The 18,480-nt window shown below is 36.7% G+C and overlaps 1 protein-coding gene across 1 annotated transcript in view; it reads right to left on the bottom strand.

Annotated features, from left to right (window-relative positions):
- The window catches only part of SEC24A (SEC24 homolog A, COPII coat complex component), a 73,027-nt gene that overhangs the window by 20,090 nt on the left and 34,457 nt on the right, over positions 1 to 18,480 (bottom strand). The window contains exons 9-15 of the mRNA XM_047084798.1: positions 17,595 to 17,704; positions 12,617 to 12,729; positions 10,262 to 10,380; positions 4,848 to 4,903; positions 3,543 to 3,749; positions 2,108 to 2,228; positions 1,633 to 1,791 (exon numbers count right to left, since the gene is read on the bottom strand). Of these exons, the coding sequence (XP_046940754.1) occupies positions 1,633 to 1,791; positions 2,108 to 2,228; positions 3,543 to 3,749; positions 4,848 to 4,903; positions 10,262 to 10,380; positions 12,617 to 12,729; positions 17,595 to 17,704 (885 nt within the window). The remainder of the gene's footprint in view (positions 1 to 1,632; positions 1,792 to 2,107; positions 2,229 to 3,542; positions 3,750 to 4,847; positions 4,904 to 10,261; positions 10,381 to 12,616; positions 12,730 to 17,594; positions 17,705 to 18,480) is intronic.

Below are 18,480 nucleotides of genomic sequence, written 5' to 3'. Positions count from 1 at the left end.
GTTTGAAGATGTGTCAGCCTTATACAAGTGTTATTTGATACTTTATTTAAGATGTTACATATGTTTTATTACCAGTTGTTTCACTCAATCATTTTTTCTTTTTATTACAATGATAATACAGAACTCCATTTGGCAAATGGTTTGACCAACAGATTTCAACATCTATCTAGTGGACAGGTTGTGGATCCTTATCTTTTTTTTTTTTTCTTTTTGGCTACACATTTCATATAATCTTTCCACTGCAAAAAAAAAAAAAAAAAAAAAAGATTGAGTCCAGGGTGACTCAGTCGGTTAAGCATCTGACTCTGGTTCAGGTCATGATCAGGCTCTGTGCTGACAGCTCAGAGCCTGGAACCCGGTTTGGTTTCTGTGTTTCTCTCTCTCTCTGCACCTCCCCCACTCACACTCTGTCTCTCTCTCTCAAAAATAAATAAACATTAAAAAAATTAAGTTAAAAAAATGATTGCTTCACACCTCTTAAAGAACAGCATTATTTTAAAATTTGAATGAAAGATTAGAACCAGGTTGATAATGTGAAGGAATAAAATATCTGGAATTATTTCCCAATTTCCTAAGAGATTAGTTATTATCATTTAGCAGCCACAGGCATTTATCCTGAAAAATACACTGGATTAAAGCATTCTGAAACTTTCAGACTATTTCCAAAGCAACACTGAGGCAAGGTTAGTAGCAGTGCAGATAGAGAAGAGCACAAATAAAAAGATCTCCTACTTGTAAGATCAATGGTGGGGATGGTGGCACAATAATGAAAATGTACTTCAAAACAAAACAAAACAAAACAAAACAAAACAACAAAAAAAGAAAATGTACTTAATGCCATTCAACTGTATACTTTTAAATGGTTAAATAAAAAATTTTGTTATGAATAATTACTGTAATTAAAAAAATAATTGTTTTATTAAAAAAAACACCTTTCACTACTACTGTTTCTGTTCAAGACATGGAATAAAAATCCATGCCTATTTTTGGTGGGGCGGGGGGGAGAGGAGGGATATGATTTTTTAAAATTAGATATAATTCACATACCATAAAAATTACACATAGGGGTGCCTGGATGGCTTAGTTGGTTAAACCTCTAACTTCAGCTCATGTCATGATCTCACGGTTTGTGAGTTCGAGCCCCACCTTGGGCTCTGTGCTAACAGCTCAGAGCCTGGAGCATGCTTCAGATTCTGTGTCTCCCTCTCTCTCTGCCCCTCTCCTACTCACAATCTCTCCCTCTCTCCCTCCCTCCCTCCCTCCCTCTCTCTCTCTCTCTCTCAAAAACAAACACTAAAAAATTTATAAAAATTACACATAAAGTGTACAATTCAGTGGCTTTTGGTATATTCAAAAGAGTCCCCATTTTATAATGTTTCTTCTCCATTCTTTTTTTTTTCACCTAGGCTCCACATCCAATGTTGGCTTGAATTCACAACCCTGAGATCAAGAGTTCCATGGTCTACCGACTGAACAAGCAAGGCACCCCTTATCTATTATTAACTGCATATTCCATCAGTGTAAGTAAAATATCTTAGAAGAGCAAACATGAAATAAGACTAGCTGAAAATGTGTATTTACTGGTATCAAAAGCAACATTTCTATGCATATGTTAAAAAATAAAAGTCCCACCTTTCGTGCACCGAATCCTCATGACTGCCTCAAAGCCAATCTTTCGAGTGAGGTATCTCTGTAGTTCCTTCTGTAATTTCTGTACTTGTACTGGGTTCTGCTGATGGTGGTAAGAGGGATAGTAATAGACACTACCTGCTGAATACCGAGAAATACAACCTGGAAGAGAACACACACTTTTAAAAAATCCTGCCATTAAGTGCTATGACTGCACCAAAAAAACTACTGGTATTTGAATCAATTCTTCCTTAGCCTCCCAAAGTATTATCAGAAAAGAAAATTTCATTCTTTTAAATAGTACAAAAAAGTCTCTATTATAAATATTTAGAGTAGAAGACCAAAAGGTTTATAGTAGACTGATTAACTTTCCCAAAGGAATAAAAATCCCTTCACTTTGTCCTCTATTTGGAATATCATCATATAAATACCATTTTCACATTCATTTGAAAAAAAACAGTCATGAGGAAGAACTTACCCAGAGAAGCCAAATCAGAATACTGTCCACTAAGAAGGAATAAGTCAACGGCTACCTGCTGACCAGAACAATCCAAGGCTAATTTCTTATAGAAGTCAGTGGATGGTGTCAAGTGAATTTCCTATTAATAATAAATTATATAAAGAAAAATTTTAAATTAAATTGTCATAAAATTTTTATGTTTTTTAAAACTTTATTTATTCATTTATTTTGAAAGGGAGAGCTCAAGGGAGCAGGGGAGGGGCAGAGAGAGAGGGACAGAGAATTCCAAGCAGGCTGCACAAGGTCAGCACAGAACCCAGTGTGGGGCTTGAACCCACGCACAAACTGTGAGATCATGACCTAAGCTGAAATCAAGAGTAGGACACTTAACTGAATGGGCCACTCAGGTGCCTCTAAATTGTCATAAAATTTTAAAATCTATCTATATATACCAAGATGTTAACAGGTAGCCTTGGGGGGTAGTCTAAAAAAATCCTTTATTTTTGTAATATTTTTTCACTTTTTCAGTAAAAAAACATGTACTGCTTAACTATTTTCTACTTTGTTTTACCTTTATATTTTATCTTTTGAGAGAGAGCAAGTAAGCGAGCGAAAGTGAGCTGGGGAGGGCAGAAAGAGAGGGAGAGACAAGATGGAAGTGGGCTCTGTGCTGATAACGGAGAGCCCAACGCAGAGCTCGAACTCATAAACTATGAGATCATGACAGAGCTGAAGTCAGAAGCTTAAATGAGCCACCCAGGTGCCCCTATTTTGTTTTACTTTTAAAAAGAAGTATACCTGTTATGCTAATTTCGGTAATCGATTTAACGTTTACTATGCTGGAAACTGTTCTAAACAATTCATGTGTATTATCCATTCAGCCTTTTGAACTACTATAAGAAGCAGGTAACTACCATTATTTTCACTTTATAAATAAACATAAGGAAAGAGAAGGGCAAAGAAATTAACTACTCAAGTTCATACATCTAAAAAGCAGAATTTAGGGAGACAGACTCCAGGACTGACACCATAATTGTAGCACATGGCAACTCTCATCATCTTTTGAAAAATACTCATCTCAAATTAAGTTTATACATACAAGGTGTTAAAAGCAATTCTATGGCAGTCAGTATACCAAACTATGACTACGTTTTAGTGTTTATCCATGTTCTACTTTGTCCCTAGAAGGCATATTCCTTAGCTGCCAGACTTTCTCATCAAAGGCAGGCTGCATTGTGAGTAGCATGCCAAATATCCAAGAGTAAAGTAAGAGTCAATCAGGTAGAAAATGTAATAAAATAGAAATTATGACATAAAAGAGAAATGCTTTATCTATTTCCTTATACTCCCTACTCTCCACAACTGAAAAGTAAATGAGAAACAAGCTTTGTGGTCAAAGGGACAGAGCAGAACACCACCATGTACAGTAACATACATGTGATGACACCCTCACCTTAGCAGAAGACCTTTGGTTGGGCTCCTCTCGCGGTCTCAGGGCTCCCACTCCAAGAGTAGGAAGTTGTGTTTGAAAGACAGACATTCGGCCACCAGTTGGGGACATCAGCTTAAAGGCAGCCTGAAGTGCAGGACCCAAGGCACTCTGCGTTTCCAGGGTCTTGGTGAACATTTGTGGCAAAGTTTTCAGTAAATCTTGAACAAGCTTGTAAAATAAAGCAAGAAAACTCAAAGGTGTTACAAGTAAAATTTTTTTTCACAAAAAATCAGTAACTAATACAGTAGACAAGACACCGAGTTGTGATGATGGTCAGAGAATCTACAGACAGTACAGTAAACAATGAAGTTGGTCAAATGACAAGAAAGCCATTTTAAGTCAACATTATAAATTGGCAAGCAAGACAAATCAAAATTGGGGCCTTACAGTTCTTGCACATGCAGTAGTCCAGCAAGACTATAAGTCCAAAATGTATCCAAAAGAACCATCACAGGTTAGAGATTTGTTTTATTTTAATGCCATGAAACATGGCCTTCTCAATCACCTCTACACACATTATTCTTTTCAGTTCCAAAGCAAGTTTAACTCTTCCCTATTGAAAAGTCTAAGATAGCCAGTAAATTTGCCAACTAGTAATACCACTACAAAAGAAAAACAAAATGAAAAACAACTACCTATTCAGGTTTATTGTACAAATAAGGAGAGTCAAAGGGAAAAAATGTACTTCACACTATGGTGAAGTCACTGTTGCCAACAGCTAAGACCATAGACTTGCTAGTTAAAATGTTACCCCTACGGCATATATGCATGTACAGGGTAGACAACATCCCCCCTTCAGACACATTCTGTTCACCTCTCACTGTATTATGTCATGGCAATTTCCAGGCAGGTAATAAGTTTCTTCTGAACTGACCCCAATGACACTCTGTGAATCAGAAAAGCAAAGGGCACTGAAAGCAGCCTAGCTAAAGTGCTTCTATGTAGTGACCAGAAGCTTATCTGAGCAACCCTCCCAATTTCCCAAATGGCTGGCAAGGCAGGTTTCCTTCAGGTTTTCCTCCTTTATGCAATAGGCTTATCTTCTACCCTATTACAAGCATCTTGCTATATTAGACTTAAAAGCCATCAGTTCAAGGGTAAACTCAAGAGCTGTTCATCTGATGAATTTTAACTAACAGCAAATATAAAATGTTACACGTCTTAAAAATACCTCAGAAACAAACAAAACTTTACTTAAAGTTCATTTTGAAAATAAAATCCTTCAATATTATAATTAAGTATGTCAGATAGGAAAATGTGCCTTACCTCTTTACTTTCATTTAAATTTACTAATAAGTTCTCTGGCATAGGTATAAAAACATCTGAAAAATAAATAAATATTTCTTTTAAAAAAAACTTAATTGTTAAAGATGTTCCAAATACTTAACACTGATACAATTAACTGCCCCCATATTTAAAGAAAAGCCACCTTCTCTACTATTACATATACAGCAGTGTCTACCCATGTTCAAAAAGCCACCAAAGTAGCATTTATTTAGGTATTTACTGCAACTTATCTGTTACCATGTATAAGGTAAATAGCCTCCTAGAAAATATTAGATCATATTAGATCATATTAGAAAATATTGATCTATAAGCACTCAGTAAGGGTTTGCAGAAGTGCTCTGCTTCTTAGGTTAAAGACACAGTTTAGAATGCTACTTTACATTCTTGCTTAGACCTGGAAGCCAGCATTCTTATCATTAAAAAAAAAAAAATGTTGAATAAGATGACATACAAGAAAGCTGTCTTTACAAAGAAGTCACATAGCCCACCAACTGCTCTGTCATTCAAAAAGGAGATACTCTCATAAATGAGGCCCCCACCAGTGCCTATACTTCTGAAACTACAAAATCAATTACATCAGAAGATAGGCTAACTGACCACATCAGATGAGCTCCTCAGGATTCAAATTTATTGTTACTTAGGAATTAAATTCTCTTCCTTAAAAAGGGAGCAAATGGGGAAGGGAAATGTCGGTGGTGGTGACGGATTATGAGAAGTCTCACTTTCTACATTTTGGTACTGTTTGTGATTTTTTAACAAAAGGCTCATTACAATCTTTGTAAAAAGTAATACCAAAAAAATAATGTGAAACATTATTTACTTGACCTGTCACATAAAAATTCTGTTTAGATTTCTTTTTTCTTTACAACTAAAAAACGTCTTGGGGCGCCTGGGTGGCGCAGTCGGTTAAGCGTCCGACTTCAGCCAGGTCACGATCTCGAGGTCCGTGAGTTCGAGCCCTGCGTCGGGCTCTGGGCTGATGGCTCAGAGCCTGGAGCCTGTTTCCGATTCTGTGTCTCCCTCTCTCTCTGCCCCTCCCCCGTTCATGCTCTATCTCTCTCTGTCCCAAAAATAAACAAACGTTGAAAAAAAAAATTAAAAAAAAAAAAAAACAACTAAAAAACGTTTAATAAAAATTTTACAGAGATACAATTCACAAAACATGGGGGCGCCTGGGTGGCTCAGTTGGTTGAGTGTGCAACTTTGGCTCAGGTCATGATCTCACAGTTCGTGAGTTTGAGCCCCGCGTCGGGCTCTGTGCTGACAGCTCAGAGCCTGGAGCCTTCTTCAGATTCTGTGTCTGCCTCTCTCTGCCCCTCCCCCACTTGCACTATGTCTCTCTCTGCCTCTCAAAAATAAAGAAACATAATATTAAAAAAAAAAAAACAATTCATAAAACATAGAATTCACCCTCGTAGAAGATACAATTCAGTAATTTTTTAATATGTTCACAAAATTACACAACCATCACCAGTAATTCCGGATCCTTCCCATCATCCCGAAAAGAAATGCCACATGACTTAGCCACCATTCTTCATGACCCTGACAACCCTCACAGCACTAGGCAGCTGCCAGTCTGTCTCTGGATTTGTGTACGCTGGATACATCGTACTAACAAAGTCACACTATGAGGTCCTTTGTGACTGGCTTCTTACACAACAAAATGTTTTCAAGGCTCGCCCATGTGGTAGCATCTATCAGTACTTTATTCTCTTTCATTGACAAATATTTCATTGTATAGATACACTTTTTTGTTTACACATTCATCAACTAATGGGTATTAGGGTTGTTTCTACTTTTTTGGCTATGTTGCTATGAACATTCACATGCACATAGTCTTAATTTTCTTGAGTATATAAACATTGAGTAGAATTGCTGGATCATATGGTAACTCTATGTTTAACTTCTGGAGGAAGTGACAAACTGTTTTCTGTAGTGGCTGCAACATTTTCCGTTCCAAACAGCAGTATATGAGAGTTGTAATTTCTCCACTTTCTTGAAAATACTTTGTTACTGTCTTTTTTTAAATCCCTGCTATGTGACATACAGCAAGGGACATTCCATCTATCAGCTTATGTATAAAATTGAGAGGCTGGACCACATCACTGAATTCACAATTTGGCCCATCATCAGAATCACCTGTTCAGCGAACAATGAAGTAAGTATCTGGGTAAACAGGTTAGGAAATAAAGCTGATTTTTTGTGAGATTTAAAATAACCAAGACAGAAGGGAGCTCTCAACTACTACCTTTTAAAGATGCACAGTGAATCCTCACTATTCGTGGATTCTATATTTGCCAATTTGTCTACTCAGTAAAATTTATTTGTAACCACAAAACCAATACTCATGATGCTTCTATGGACATTCATAGACATGCTGACAGCAGCAAAAAAAAAATTGAGTTCTGAATTTCCTAGTCAGTGTAAGGTAGCATTTCATTGTGGTTTTCATTTGTATTTCCCTGATAATTTAGGATATGGAGCATCTTTTCAAGTGCTTATTGGCCATTGAACACTGTGTATTGAATAGAGACAGGTCTATTCAAATATTTTGCTCACTTTTTAATCAAGATGTCCTTTTCAGGTTAAGTTGTAGGGCTTCTTTACATAATCTCGATATAAATTCCTGATCAGACATATGATTTGCAAATATTTTATCATATTGTGGACAGTCTTTTCACTTTCTTGATGGTATCCTTTGAAACACGAAGTTTCTGAAGAAATCAAATTTATCCTTTTCTCTCTTTTTTCAAACTAATCTCTACATCCAATGTGAGGCTCAAACTCATGACCCTGAGATCAAGAGTTGAATGCTCTACCGACTGAGCCAGCCAGCCTATTTTTTCTATTTGTTCTATTTTTCTATTTTTTGTTGTTTGTGCTTTTGGTGTTATACCTAGGAAATCAACCAATCCAAGGTCACAAAGATTTACTTCTGTTTTCTTCTATTTTAATCTCATACTCAAAGGGCGCCTAGGTGGCCCAGTCAGTTAAGCATCTGACTTCTGCTCAGGTCATGATCTCACAGTTCATGAGTTCAAGTCCCACGTCGGGCTCTGTGCTGACAGCTCAGAGCCTGGAGCCTGCTTCAGATTATGTCTCCCTCTCTGTCTGCTCCTCCCCGCTCATGCCCTCTGTCTCTCAAAAATAAATAAACATTAAAAAAAAAAATTTAATCTCACACTCCAGTCTATGAGTTTTGAGTTAATTTTTCTTAACTGTGGTTATGAAATATACACAATATGTGGGGTCAAGACTCACATGCCCTACCAAGTGAGCCGGCCAGGCATCCCTCACCTTAACCATTTTTAAGTGTACAATTTTTAAGTGTACATACATTCGCAATGTTGTATAGCCATCACCATTATGTATTTTCAGAATGTTTTCATCATCGCAAACTCTGTACTCACTAAATAGTAACTCCTTAACCCCTGGTAACCTGTATTCTACTTTCTATCTCCATGAATGTGCCTATTCTCAGTATCTCATATAAGCAGAATCATACGATCCTTGTGCTTTTGCACCTAACTTATTTTACTTCGCATGTTTTCAAAGTTCATCCGTGTTATAGCATGCAACAGAATTTCATTCTTGAGTATATGTATATACCACACTGTTTATCCATTCATCTGTTGATGGATACTTGAATTGTTTACATATTTGGCTACTGTGAATAATGTTGCTATGAACCTTGGTATGAGTATTGGTTTGAGCCTGCTTTCAATTATTTTAGGTATATACTGGGAGTAGAACTGCTAGATCATAATGACAACTATGTGTTTAACTTTTTTGAGGAATTGCCAAACTGTTTTCCATAGCACTGTACCATTTTACATTCCCATCAGTAATGCATGACAGTTCCAGGGTTTCCACATCTTTGTCAAAACTTATCATGTCCTATTTTTTTGATAATAGCCACTGTAATGGATGTGAAATTGTATCTCACTGTGGTTGTGATTTGTGTTTCTTTTTTTTTCTTTTGGTTTTGAGAGGTTTGTTTGTTTATTTATTTAATTTTACTTGGTTAACACAGTGCGATATTGGTTTTAGGAGAATTTATTGACTTGTCACTTTACATACAACACCTAGTGCTCATCACAACAGGTGCCCTCCTCAGTACCCATCACCCACCTAGCCAATCACCCAACCACTTCCCTCTGTCAACCCATAGTTTGTTCTCTATCATTAAGAGTATCTTATGGTTTGTCTCCCTCTCTTCTCTTCCCCCCATTCCCGTATGTTCATCTGTTTCGTTTCTAAATTCCCACGAGTGAAATCATAAGGTATTTGTCTTTCTCTGATTTATCTTGCTTAGCATCACACATTCTAGCTCCATTCACGTCATTGCAAATGGAAAGATTTCATTCTTTTTGATGGATAATAATATTCCACTGTATATACACTTGACATCTTCCTTATCCAGTTAGCAGTCAATGGACATTTGGGCTCTCCGTAGTTTGGCTATTGCTGAGAAGCATATCTCTAATGACTAATGATGTTGAGCATTTTTCTTTTCATGTGCTTATTGACCATTCATGTATCTTCTTTGGGGAAATGTCCATTTAAGTCCTTTGCCCATTTTTGAATTGTGCCATTTTTTTTAATCATTGAGTTGAGGAGTTCTTTACATGTTCTAGATAATGATCCTGCACCATTCATATGATCTGCATATATTTTTGCCAATTTTGTGAGTCCTCTTTTCACTCTTTTGAAAATGTTCTTTGATGTACAAAAGGTCTTAGTGTTCATGAAGTTCAATTTATTTTTTGTTACCTCTACTTTTGATGTATACCCAGGTAATCGCTGCCAAACCCAATGTTATAAAGATTTTCCTCTGTTTTCTTTTAAGAGTTTTATAGTTTTAGCCCTTGAGTTTAGATCTTTGATCCATTTTTTTTTATATGTTTTAAGGGTCCAACTTCATTCTTTTGCATGCTCATTTTCCTCTGAATCATTTGTTGAAAAGACAGTTTTTTCCCTATTGAATGGCCTTAGTTTCCATGTCAAAAATCAATTCACCATACATGTGAGGGTTTATTCCTGGGCCCTCTATTCTATTCCATTACTCTTATATGTCTATTCTTAAATACTTTTTGAATGAATGAATGAATGAATGAATGAGGGAAAAAGAAACCTACATTTAATCTGAGTTTGAACATTAACTTGTTTTTGTTGCCTTGTCCAGAATTCACTTTACCTCTATTACTGTTTCCTCTTCTGTAAATGAGGGATTAGACTGAAGGACTCTTACAATTCCAACAAGCTTATCATTTTATACTCCAGGTCTTTTCCCTCAATATAATAGAGTCATATCGTATACACTATATAACATGATATTTCTAAAACTGAAAATTCCTAAGACATTTCAATAATTTAAAGTGTATAATATATACCTTCAATATCTGAAACTATTAGCATCTGAGGTTGAGAGAGACCTTCTTGAAGACTGTAGAAGTGGATTGTACTATCAAACGTAATGAAGCCAATTTTTGTCCTAGTATTGCCAGGAAGCCTATAAACAAATTCAGAAGAGGATTTCATCAAGTTTTCCCATATAAATATATATATATATATATATATATATAATATCTGTGAAGAGTTAACATGCAAATAACTACTTTGGTATTATGGGAAGTGTCCCAACATAAATGTTCAACCTATTCAATGTTTAATTAGCATGAAAACATACCCTGCACAAAGTGAAAACACTTCAGAAGCCAAACAATCAACAAAACCAAGCAATAATAAAGCAATCCAAAACTCATTACACCTATATGAAGTTAAATAAGTCACACAGGAAATGGCAGATAAAAAATACTTGAAAGTGTATACAAAACTTTTCATGTTCCTGTAGTGAAAACTTTGTAGATGATTTTAATTTATCAAAAATAATTTTTAAAAATTACCATAAATGGTAATTCCAAAATATAAATTAAGTACTGCACTTCTTTTAAAAGTTTACCCAAGGACTCTTGGGTGGCTCAGCTGATTAAGCGTCCGACTTTGGCTCAGGTCATGATCTCACAGCTATGAGTTCAAGCCCCACGTCAGGCTCTGGGCTGACAGCTCAGAGCCTGGACCCTGCTTCATATTCTGTGTCTCCCTCTCTCTCTGCCTCTCCCCCACTTGCACTCTGTCTGTCTCTCTCAAAAATAATAAAAACACTAAAAAAATTTTTAAAGGTTACCCAAATCTCTTCTTATGTTGTTTGTCTTAAGAAGAGCAGTAAGGAGCACCTCACTGGCTCAGTCTGTTGAGTGTCTGACTTCAGCTAAGGTCATGATCTCACGGTTCTTGAGTTCAAGCCCTGCATCAGGCTTTCTGCTATAGGCACTGAGCCCACTTCAGATTCTCTATCCCCTACTCTCTCTGTCCCTCCCCTGTTCACTCTCTCTCAAAAGTAAATAAATCTTAAAAAAAAAAAAAGAGCAACAGGAGGATTTGTCTTAAAGAACTTAAATGTGTTGACCTATAGTTTCTTAAGGAGAGGGACAAACTAGTTTTCATTCTTGTTGCTCATGCTTAGATGAGTCAGTGGAGTTTCACATCAACAGACAATCCCCATATACAATCTAAATTAAAAATATAAATACTGGGTACACTGGGTGGCTCAGTCAGTTAAGCATTCAACTCTCGATTTCGGCTCCAGTCATGATCCCAGGGTCATGGGATCAGGCCCCACATGGGGCTCTGGGCTGACAGCCAAGAGCCTGCTTGAGATTCTCTCGCTCCTTCTCTGTGTGCCCCTTCTGCACATGCTCCTGCACACACTCTCTCTCTCAAAACAAGTAAATAAACTTAAAAAAAAAAATGCCAGAAAGAACAAGGAGGCTCCTTTCACCACGGTGAAGGACTTAGTAGTCCACTTCTGATATGACTTGATACTTCACATTCTTCCACACAACACAAGAGCACTATGTTTCATTACACTGAAAAGTCATACTAGCTTTTATGGGTTACACTAAGTATCTAAGGAACCATTTAACATACAGATATTTTAAGAGACTTAAGAGATAGGATAATGAAATGCCACTTGTACACACTGTTTGTATTCTTATTTCAACAAACTTACAGTAAAAAGACATTTCTGAGACAACCAAAACCAAAACTAGAACCAGGTATTAAATCATATTATGGAACTATTGCTAATTTTGTGTAGTGTAATACTTGAATCTTAGGGTTAAAAATAATTCTAAGTACTTATAGTTAAAAGGATATGCTGACTATGGTTTGAGTAAAAATACTCAAGGGGAAAAAAGTGTTTATGTATGGGAGGAATTAGATGAAGCAAGAACAGATGAACGCTAAGAATATTGAAGGTGAGGGATAAGTACCTGGAAGTTCACTACATTCTTTCTATTTACTACATGTTTGAAATTTTTTCATTTAAAAAAAGTAAGGGACACCTGGGTGGCTCAGTCGGTTGAGGGTTTGACTTCAGTTCAGGTCGTGATCTCATGATTCGTGGGTTTCAGCCACACACCAGGCTTGCTGCTGTCAGCACAGAACCAGCTTTGGGTCCTCTGTCCCCTCTCTCTCTCCCCCTCCCCCACTCACACTCTCTCTCAAAATGAATAAATATTTTTTTTTAAGTTAAAATAAATTTATGTTTCTCAGAGAAAGTGAGATCTAAAGTTAACAAATCAATTTTATGGAGTTTTAGAACACAATTATATAGCATTTTTTCTATTTTGACACTACTTATTCATTTTGCTAGTTTCAAATTTAAGATGAATTAAGATACTTACAAATCCAGATTGTCTAACAAACTCTGGCAAACTGTATTCAAGTATCCAGTTTCAACAGCATTGTGAGATACATCAAACACAAAGAGATACACTGGAGGTTGAGGTGGTCGTAACTGAAGAAAAGAAAGATCTCAATAAATCATTTCAAAGGATGAAATCTAAACTTATCATCTGTCTGGCCCACTTACAGCAAAACAACAAACATTATCTATAGATTAAGACAATTATAAACAATAATGGATTGAGAAAACAATACAAAAATAACAAGAATTTTAAAAACAGGCAAAACTTTATTTTTTTGAGACACATACTTATAAAACACAAAATGAAGATGTGATTGCCCTTAGTCAGAAGAGTTTTTCTCTAGGACAGGAAGAAAAGAAAATGTGATCAGAAGGCATTCTGGGAGTACTGGCAATGCTCAATTCTGACTTGGGTGGTACTAACACAGGTGTTTATTATTTGGTAAACTACACACTTATGTTTTACAGACTTTTCCATATGTACACAATATTTCACAATATAGGGAAATTATAGCTGTGACTTGATTTCTCAAGTTAGCCTGAGCTGGTTCCTTAACCAATGGATTTCAGCTAAAATCCATAAAAAAGTACAACTATATTTAAAAATTCCAAATTTAGGGGTGCCTGAGTGGCACAGTTGGTTAAACATCTCACTCTTTGGCCAAAATGAACAAATCAGGAGACTATAGATGCTGGAGAGGATGTGGAGAAACGGGAACCCTCCTGCACTGTTGGTGGGAATGCAAATTGGTGCAGCCGCTCTGGAAAGCAGTGTGGAGGTTCCTCAGAAAATTAAAAATTGACCTACCCTATGACCCAGCAATAGCACTGCTAGGAATTTATCCAAGGGATACAAGAGTACTGATGCATAGGGGCACTTGTACCCCAATGTTCATAGCAGCACTCTCAACAACAGCCAAATTATGGAAAGAGCCTAAATGTCCATCAACTGATGAATGGATAAAGAAATTGTGGTATATATACACAATGGAATACTACGTGGCAATGAGAAAAAATGAAATATGGCCTTTTGTAGCAACGTGGATGGAACTGGAGAGTGTGATGCTAAGTGAAATAAGCCATACAGAGAAAGACAGATACCATATGGTTTCACTCTTATGTGGATCCTGAGAAACTTAACAGGAACCCACGGGGGAGGGGAAGGAAAAAAAAAAAAAAAAGAAAAGAGGTTAGAGTGGGAGAGAGCCAAAGCATAAGAGACTGTTAAAAACTGAGAACAAACTGAGGGTTGATGGGGGGTGGGAGGGAGGGGAGGGTGGGTGATGGGTATTGAGGAGGGCACCTTTTGGGATGAGCACTGGGTGTTGTATGGAAACCAATTTGTCAATAAATTTCATATATATATATAAAAAAATAAAAATAAAAAAACAAAAACAAAAACAAAAACAAAAAAACAAAAACATCTCACTCTTGATTTCAGCTCAAGTCATGATCTCACAGTGAGATCAAGCACCGCTTGAAATTCTCTCTCTCCCTCTCTCTGTGCCCCTGTCCTGCTCGTGTGTGCCATCTCTCAAAAATAAACAAACATTTAAAATAGAATAGAATAGAATAGAATAGAATAGAATAGAATAGAATAGAATAAAATAAAAAATTCCAAAGTTAAAGATTTGTTTTCAATTCACTAAAAAGCATCAAAAAACCACAATGAGAACTGGGCATGTGGTATACTAACTTTTATATTTTTATGCACAGATCACTTGCCAAATTCATAGCATCTCTCACCTACGAGATAAGTGACGAAGGAGCAAAACATCTTACAATAAGCAAGTTTACAAATTTAAAGGAAGCCACTTTTGTAAAACCTGGGAGATAAAAGAGCCCTAGGGAGGGCAATTCAAAAGAACAGAGGCTTCTGATTTTTTGGCTTTAATTCAACAGACACAGCTACACTACAGAAAACTATTACCATTTATTTTTTATTTCTTAATTTTTTTAATGTTTATTTTATTTTTGAGAGAGAGACAGAGCATGAGCAGGGGAGGGGCAGAGAGAGAGAGAGAATCTGAAGCAGGTTTCAGGCTCCTAGCTGTCAGCACAGAGCCCAATGCAGGGCTCGAATTCACAAACCGCAAGATGATGACCTGAGCCACAGTTGGTGTTCCACCAAGTGAGCCACCTAGGCACCCCATTACTGACCATTTAAATGTCACAAAACTGTCTTCTACACTGAACTTTTCTGTGATGAAAAGAAAATGCACCCTCATAATTTCTATACCAAAATGGCGTCCACTGCCCAAATAGAGGGAGATTACCCTACAAAAATATAACAAGGTAAAATAAAATACTAAAAGTTCATGTTAAGTCTTATCTTAATATTCCCTTTATTTAGAGAAAATTATGGCATGGTGAAATAGTAACCAAATCAAAGCCATGGATTTTTATGCAAGCTCTTCCACTTACTTAAATGATATTTAGCAAGTCACTTAACTGAAGTTTGTTTTCCTACCTTACAGACAGGAACAACATTCACCTAGCTTATTTCAGACTGTTGTTTGTGATGATCAAAAATACCTAAGTGCTGGGGCGCCTGGGTGGCTCAGTTGGTTAAGCGACCGACTTCGGCTCAGGCCATGATCTCGCGGTTTGTGAATTCGGGCCCCGCATCGGGCTCTGCGCTGACAGCTCAGAGCCTGGAGCCTGCTTCGGAGTCTGTGTCTCCCCCTCTCTCTACCCCTCCCCTGCTCACACTCTGTGTCTCTCTGTCTCTCAATAATAAATAAACGTTAAAAAAATTTTTTTAAATGTTTAAGTGCTAAGGCGCCTGGATGGCTGAGTCCACTGGACATCCAACTACAGCTCAGGTCATGATCTCACTGTTTGTGGGTTCGAGCCCTGCTTCAGGCTCTGTGCTGACAGCTCAGAGCCTGGAGCCAGCTTCAGATTCTGTTTCCCTCTCTTTCTGCCCCTCCCCTGCTAGCACTCTGTCTCTTTCAAAAATAAATAAAACACTAAAGAAATTGTTTTTAAATGTAAGTATTCTGTAAAATGTAAAGTGCTAATTTAACCTTGGGCATAATTATTATTTTAAAAATGCAAGACTTTAGATATTCATACAAATGTATAATAGTACTTGCGAAAGAGTGTTTATCATGGCATTATTAGGAAAAAGTTGGAAGTGACTTAAAAGTAAACACGATCCCAATATTATATTGTAAGTTTCTGGATTGATGCACAAGAAATATAAGTGAAACTTTACACTTTTACTTTTCAAATTTACCCCTGTATACTTAACTACATTTATAATGAACAAGTATAACATATAAAATTTAAAAGCATACAATTTTGGTAAAAGATGACACAGTGTTTTATTTAAAATCTAGTACTAAGTAATATACTATATAAAAATATATTATTTATATAATTTTATACAATAACATATAAAAAATGAAAGCAGGGTTGGGAATGCAAACTGGTGCAGCCACTCTGGAAAACAATATGGAGGTTCCTCAAAAAACTAAAAATAGAACTACTCTACGACCCAGCAATTGCACTACTAGACATTTACCCAAGGGATACAGGTGTGCTGTTTCGAAGTGACACATGCACCACAATGTTTACAGCAGCACTATCGACAATAGCCAAAGTATGTAAAGAGCCCCAAATGTCCATCGATGGATGAATGGATAAAGAACATGTGGTATGTATATATGTGTGTGTGTGTGTGTGTGTGTGTGTGTGTGTGTGTGTGTGGTGTGTGTATACATATATAATATACATAGTGTATATATATCATATATATATAATATAATAGAGTGTATATATATATATATATATATATATATAAAATACCGTATTACTTGGCAATCAAAAAGAATGAAATCTTGCCATTTGCAACTATATAGATGGAACTGGAGGGTATTATGCTAAGTGAAATTAGTCAGTCAGAGAAAGACAAAAATCATGACTTCACTCATATGAGGACTTTAAGAGACAAAACAGATGAACATAAGGGAAACAAAAACAATATAAAAAGAGGGAGGGGGACAAAACAGAAGAGACTCATAAGTACAGAGAGGGGCGCCTGGGTGGCTCACTCGGTTAAGTATCCGACTTTGGCTCAGGTCATGATCTCACGGTCCGTGAGTTCAAGCCCCACGTCAGGCTCTGTGCTGACAGCTCAGAACCTGGAGCCTGTTTCAGATTGTGTCTCCCTCTCTCTCTGACCCTCCCCTGTTCATGCTGTCTCTCCCTGTCTCAAAAATAAATAAACGTTAAAAAAAAAATTTTTTTTTTTTTTTAAATACAGAGAACAGGGGCGCCTGGGTGGCTCAGTCGGTTAAGCGGCCGACTTCACCTCAGGTCATGATCTCGCACTCCGTGAGTTCGAGCCCCAGGTCGGGCTCTGTGCTGACAGCTCAGAGCCTGGAGCCTGTTTCAGATTCTGTGTCTCCCTCTCTCTGACCCTCCCCCGTTCATGCTCTGTCTCTCTCTGTCTCAAAAATAAATAAATGTTAAAAAAAATTTTTTTTAAATAAAAAATAAAAATAAATAAATAAAATAAAATACAGAGAACAAACTGAGGGTTACTGGAGGGGTTGTGGGAGGGGGGATGGGCTAAATGGGTAAGAGGCACTAAGGAATCTACTCCTGAAATCATTGTTGCACTAGATGCTAACTAATTTGGATATAAATTTTAAAAAATAAAAAATAAAATTCAAAAAAAAAAACCTGCAAAGTTAAAAAAAAAAAAAATGAAAGCGGGGTGCCTGGGCGGCTCAGTTGGTTAAGCGTCCTACTCTTGGTTTTGGCTCAGGTCATGATCTCATGGTTTGTGAGATCAAGCCCCACGTTGGGCTCTGCACTGACAGTGTGGAGTCTGCTTGGGATTCTCTCTCCCTCTCTCTCTGTCCCTCCCACCGTGTGTGCAATAGCTTTCACTCTCTCAAAAAATAAGGAAGGAAGGAAGCAAGCAAGCAAGCAAGCTAGCTTACCATGTATTCTGAAGGAGCCATAAACTCAATAGTAGCATTCTGAACTTCAGGTCTTCTGTGAGGTTCTCCATAGACTCTGGTCAAAGGGTTGTACATGAATTCTTCAGGAACTATGTAAGTTAACAACATACAATGATACAACTGAAAGGATTAAGGTCAATTTATCTTGTATTTAGCTGTTTTCTTATTTTGAAGATTTATAAATAAGCCAATATGGACTAAAAATTAAAGGATAAATACACTTTGTTTTTGAGTTCTATTCAAGTTTCCCCCATACTTAATAGTACTAAGTATGATTTTACAGCTACTATCACTGTGATTTTTCTTTTCCTACCTTCTAATTTACACTTCGTCTCAATTCTCACTAAAGCTGCTTTCCTAAAACAGCTTAAAAGAATGATAAAAATTCAATGAATACTAATTATTATCTTATATGTGAGACAAAATTTTGTGTTAAATTTCATAACCATACGCGAGTATTAATGCTGACATGAAATGTACAGCCTCTGGCTGCCCCATAGCTTTCAGCTGCCCCTTGAAAACTATGGCACAAATACCTGAGAGGCTAAAGCTAAATGAAGGCTAACAGTTCGGTCACTTCCATTAATTAATGAGGCCTTTATGGAACATCAGTTGCCTATACACTAGAGCTCAAAGAATATTTTCTAAATTATCATTGCACCTGTCTTCCCATTAACTGTTTAGAAACTCAAATTCCTACATATGTTAAAGGGTAAGCCATAGTTCATGAAATGGTCTGGGCTGCATACTAAAGTAACTTCCACCTTTATTATAATTTTATGTCACATAATGAAGCCCATATACATAAGATTTTAAAGACATACTAAACACTATAAATACATTTTCTGAATTATTAGAGAATAAA

Source organism: Lynx rufus, unplaced genomic scaffold, assembly GCF_022079265.1.
Source record: "Lynx rufus isolate CCGP_SWC_20201006 ecotype Redwood Valley unplaced genomic scaffold, mLynRuf1.p SCAF_1, whole genome shotgun sequence".
Classification (NCBI taxonomy): domain Eukaryota; kingdom Metazoa; phylum Chordata; class Mammalia; order Carnivora; family Felidae; genus Lynx; species Lynx rufus.
This window is presented reverse-complemented; position numbering and strand designations above follow the sequence as displayed.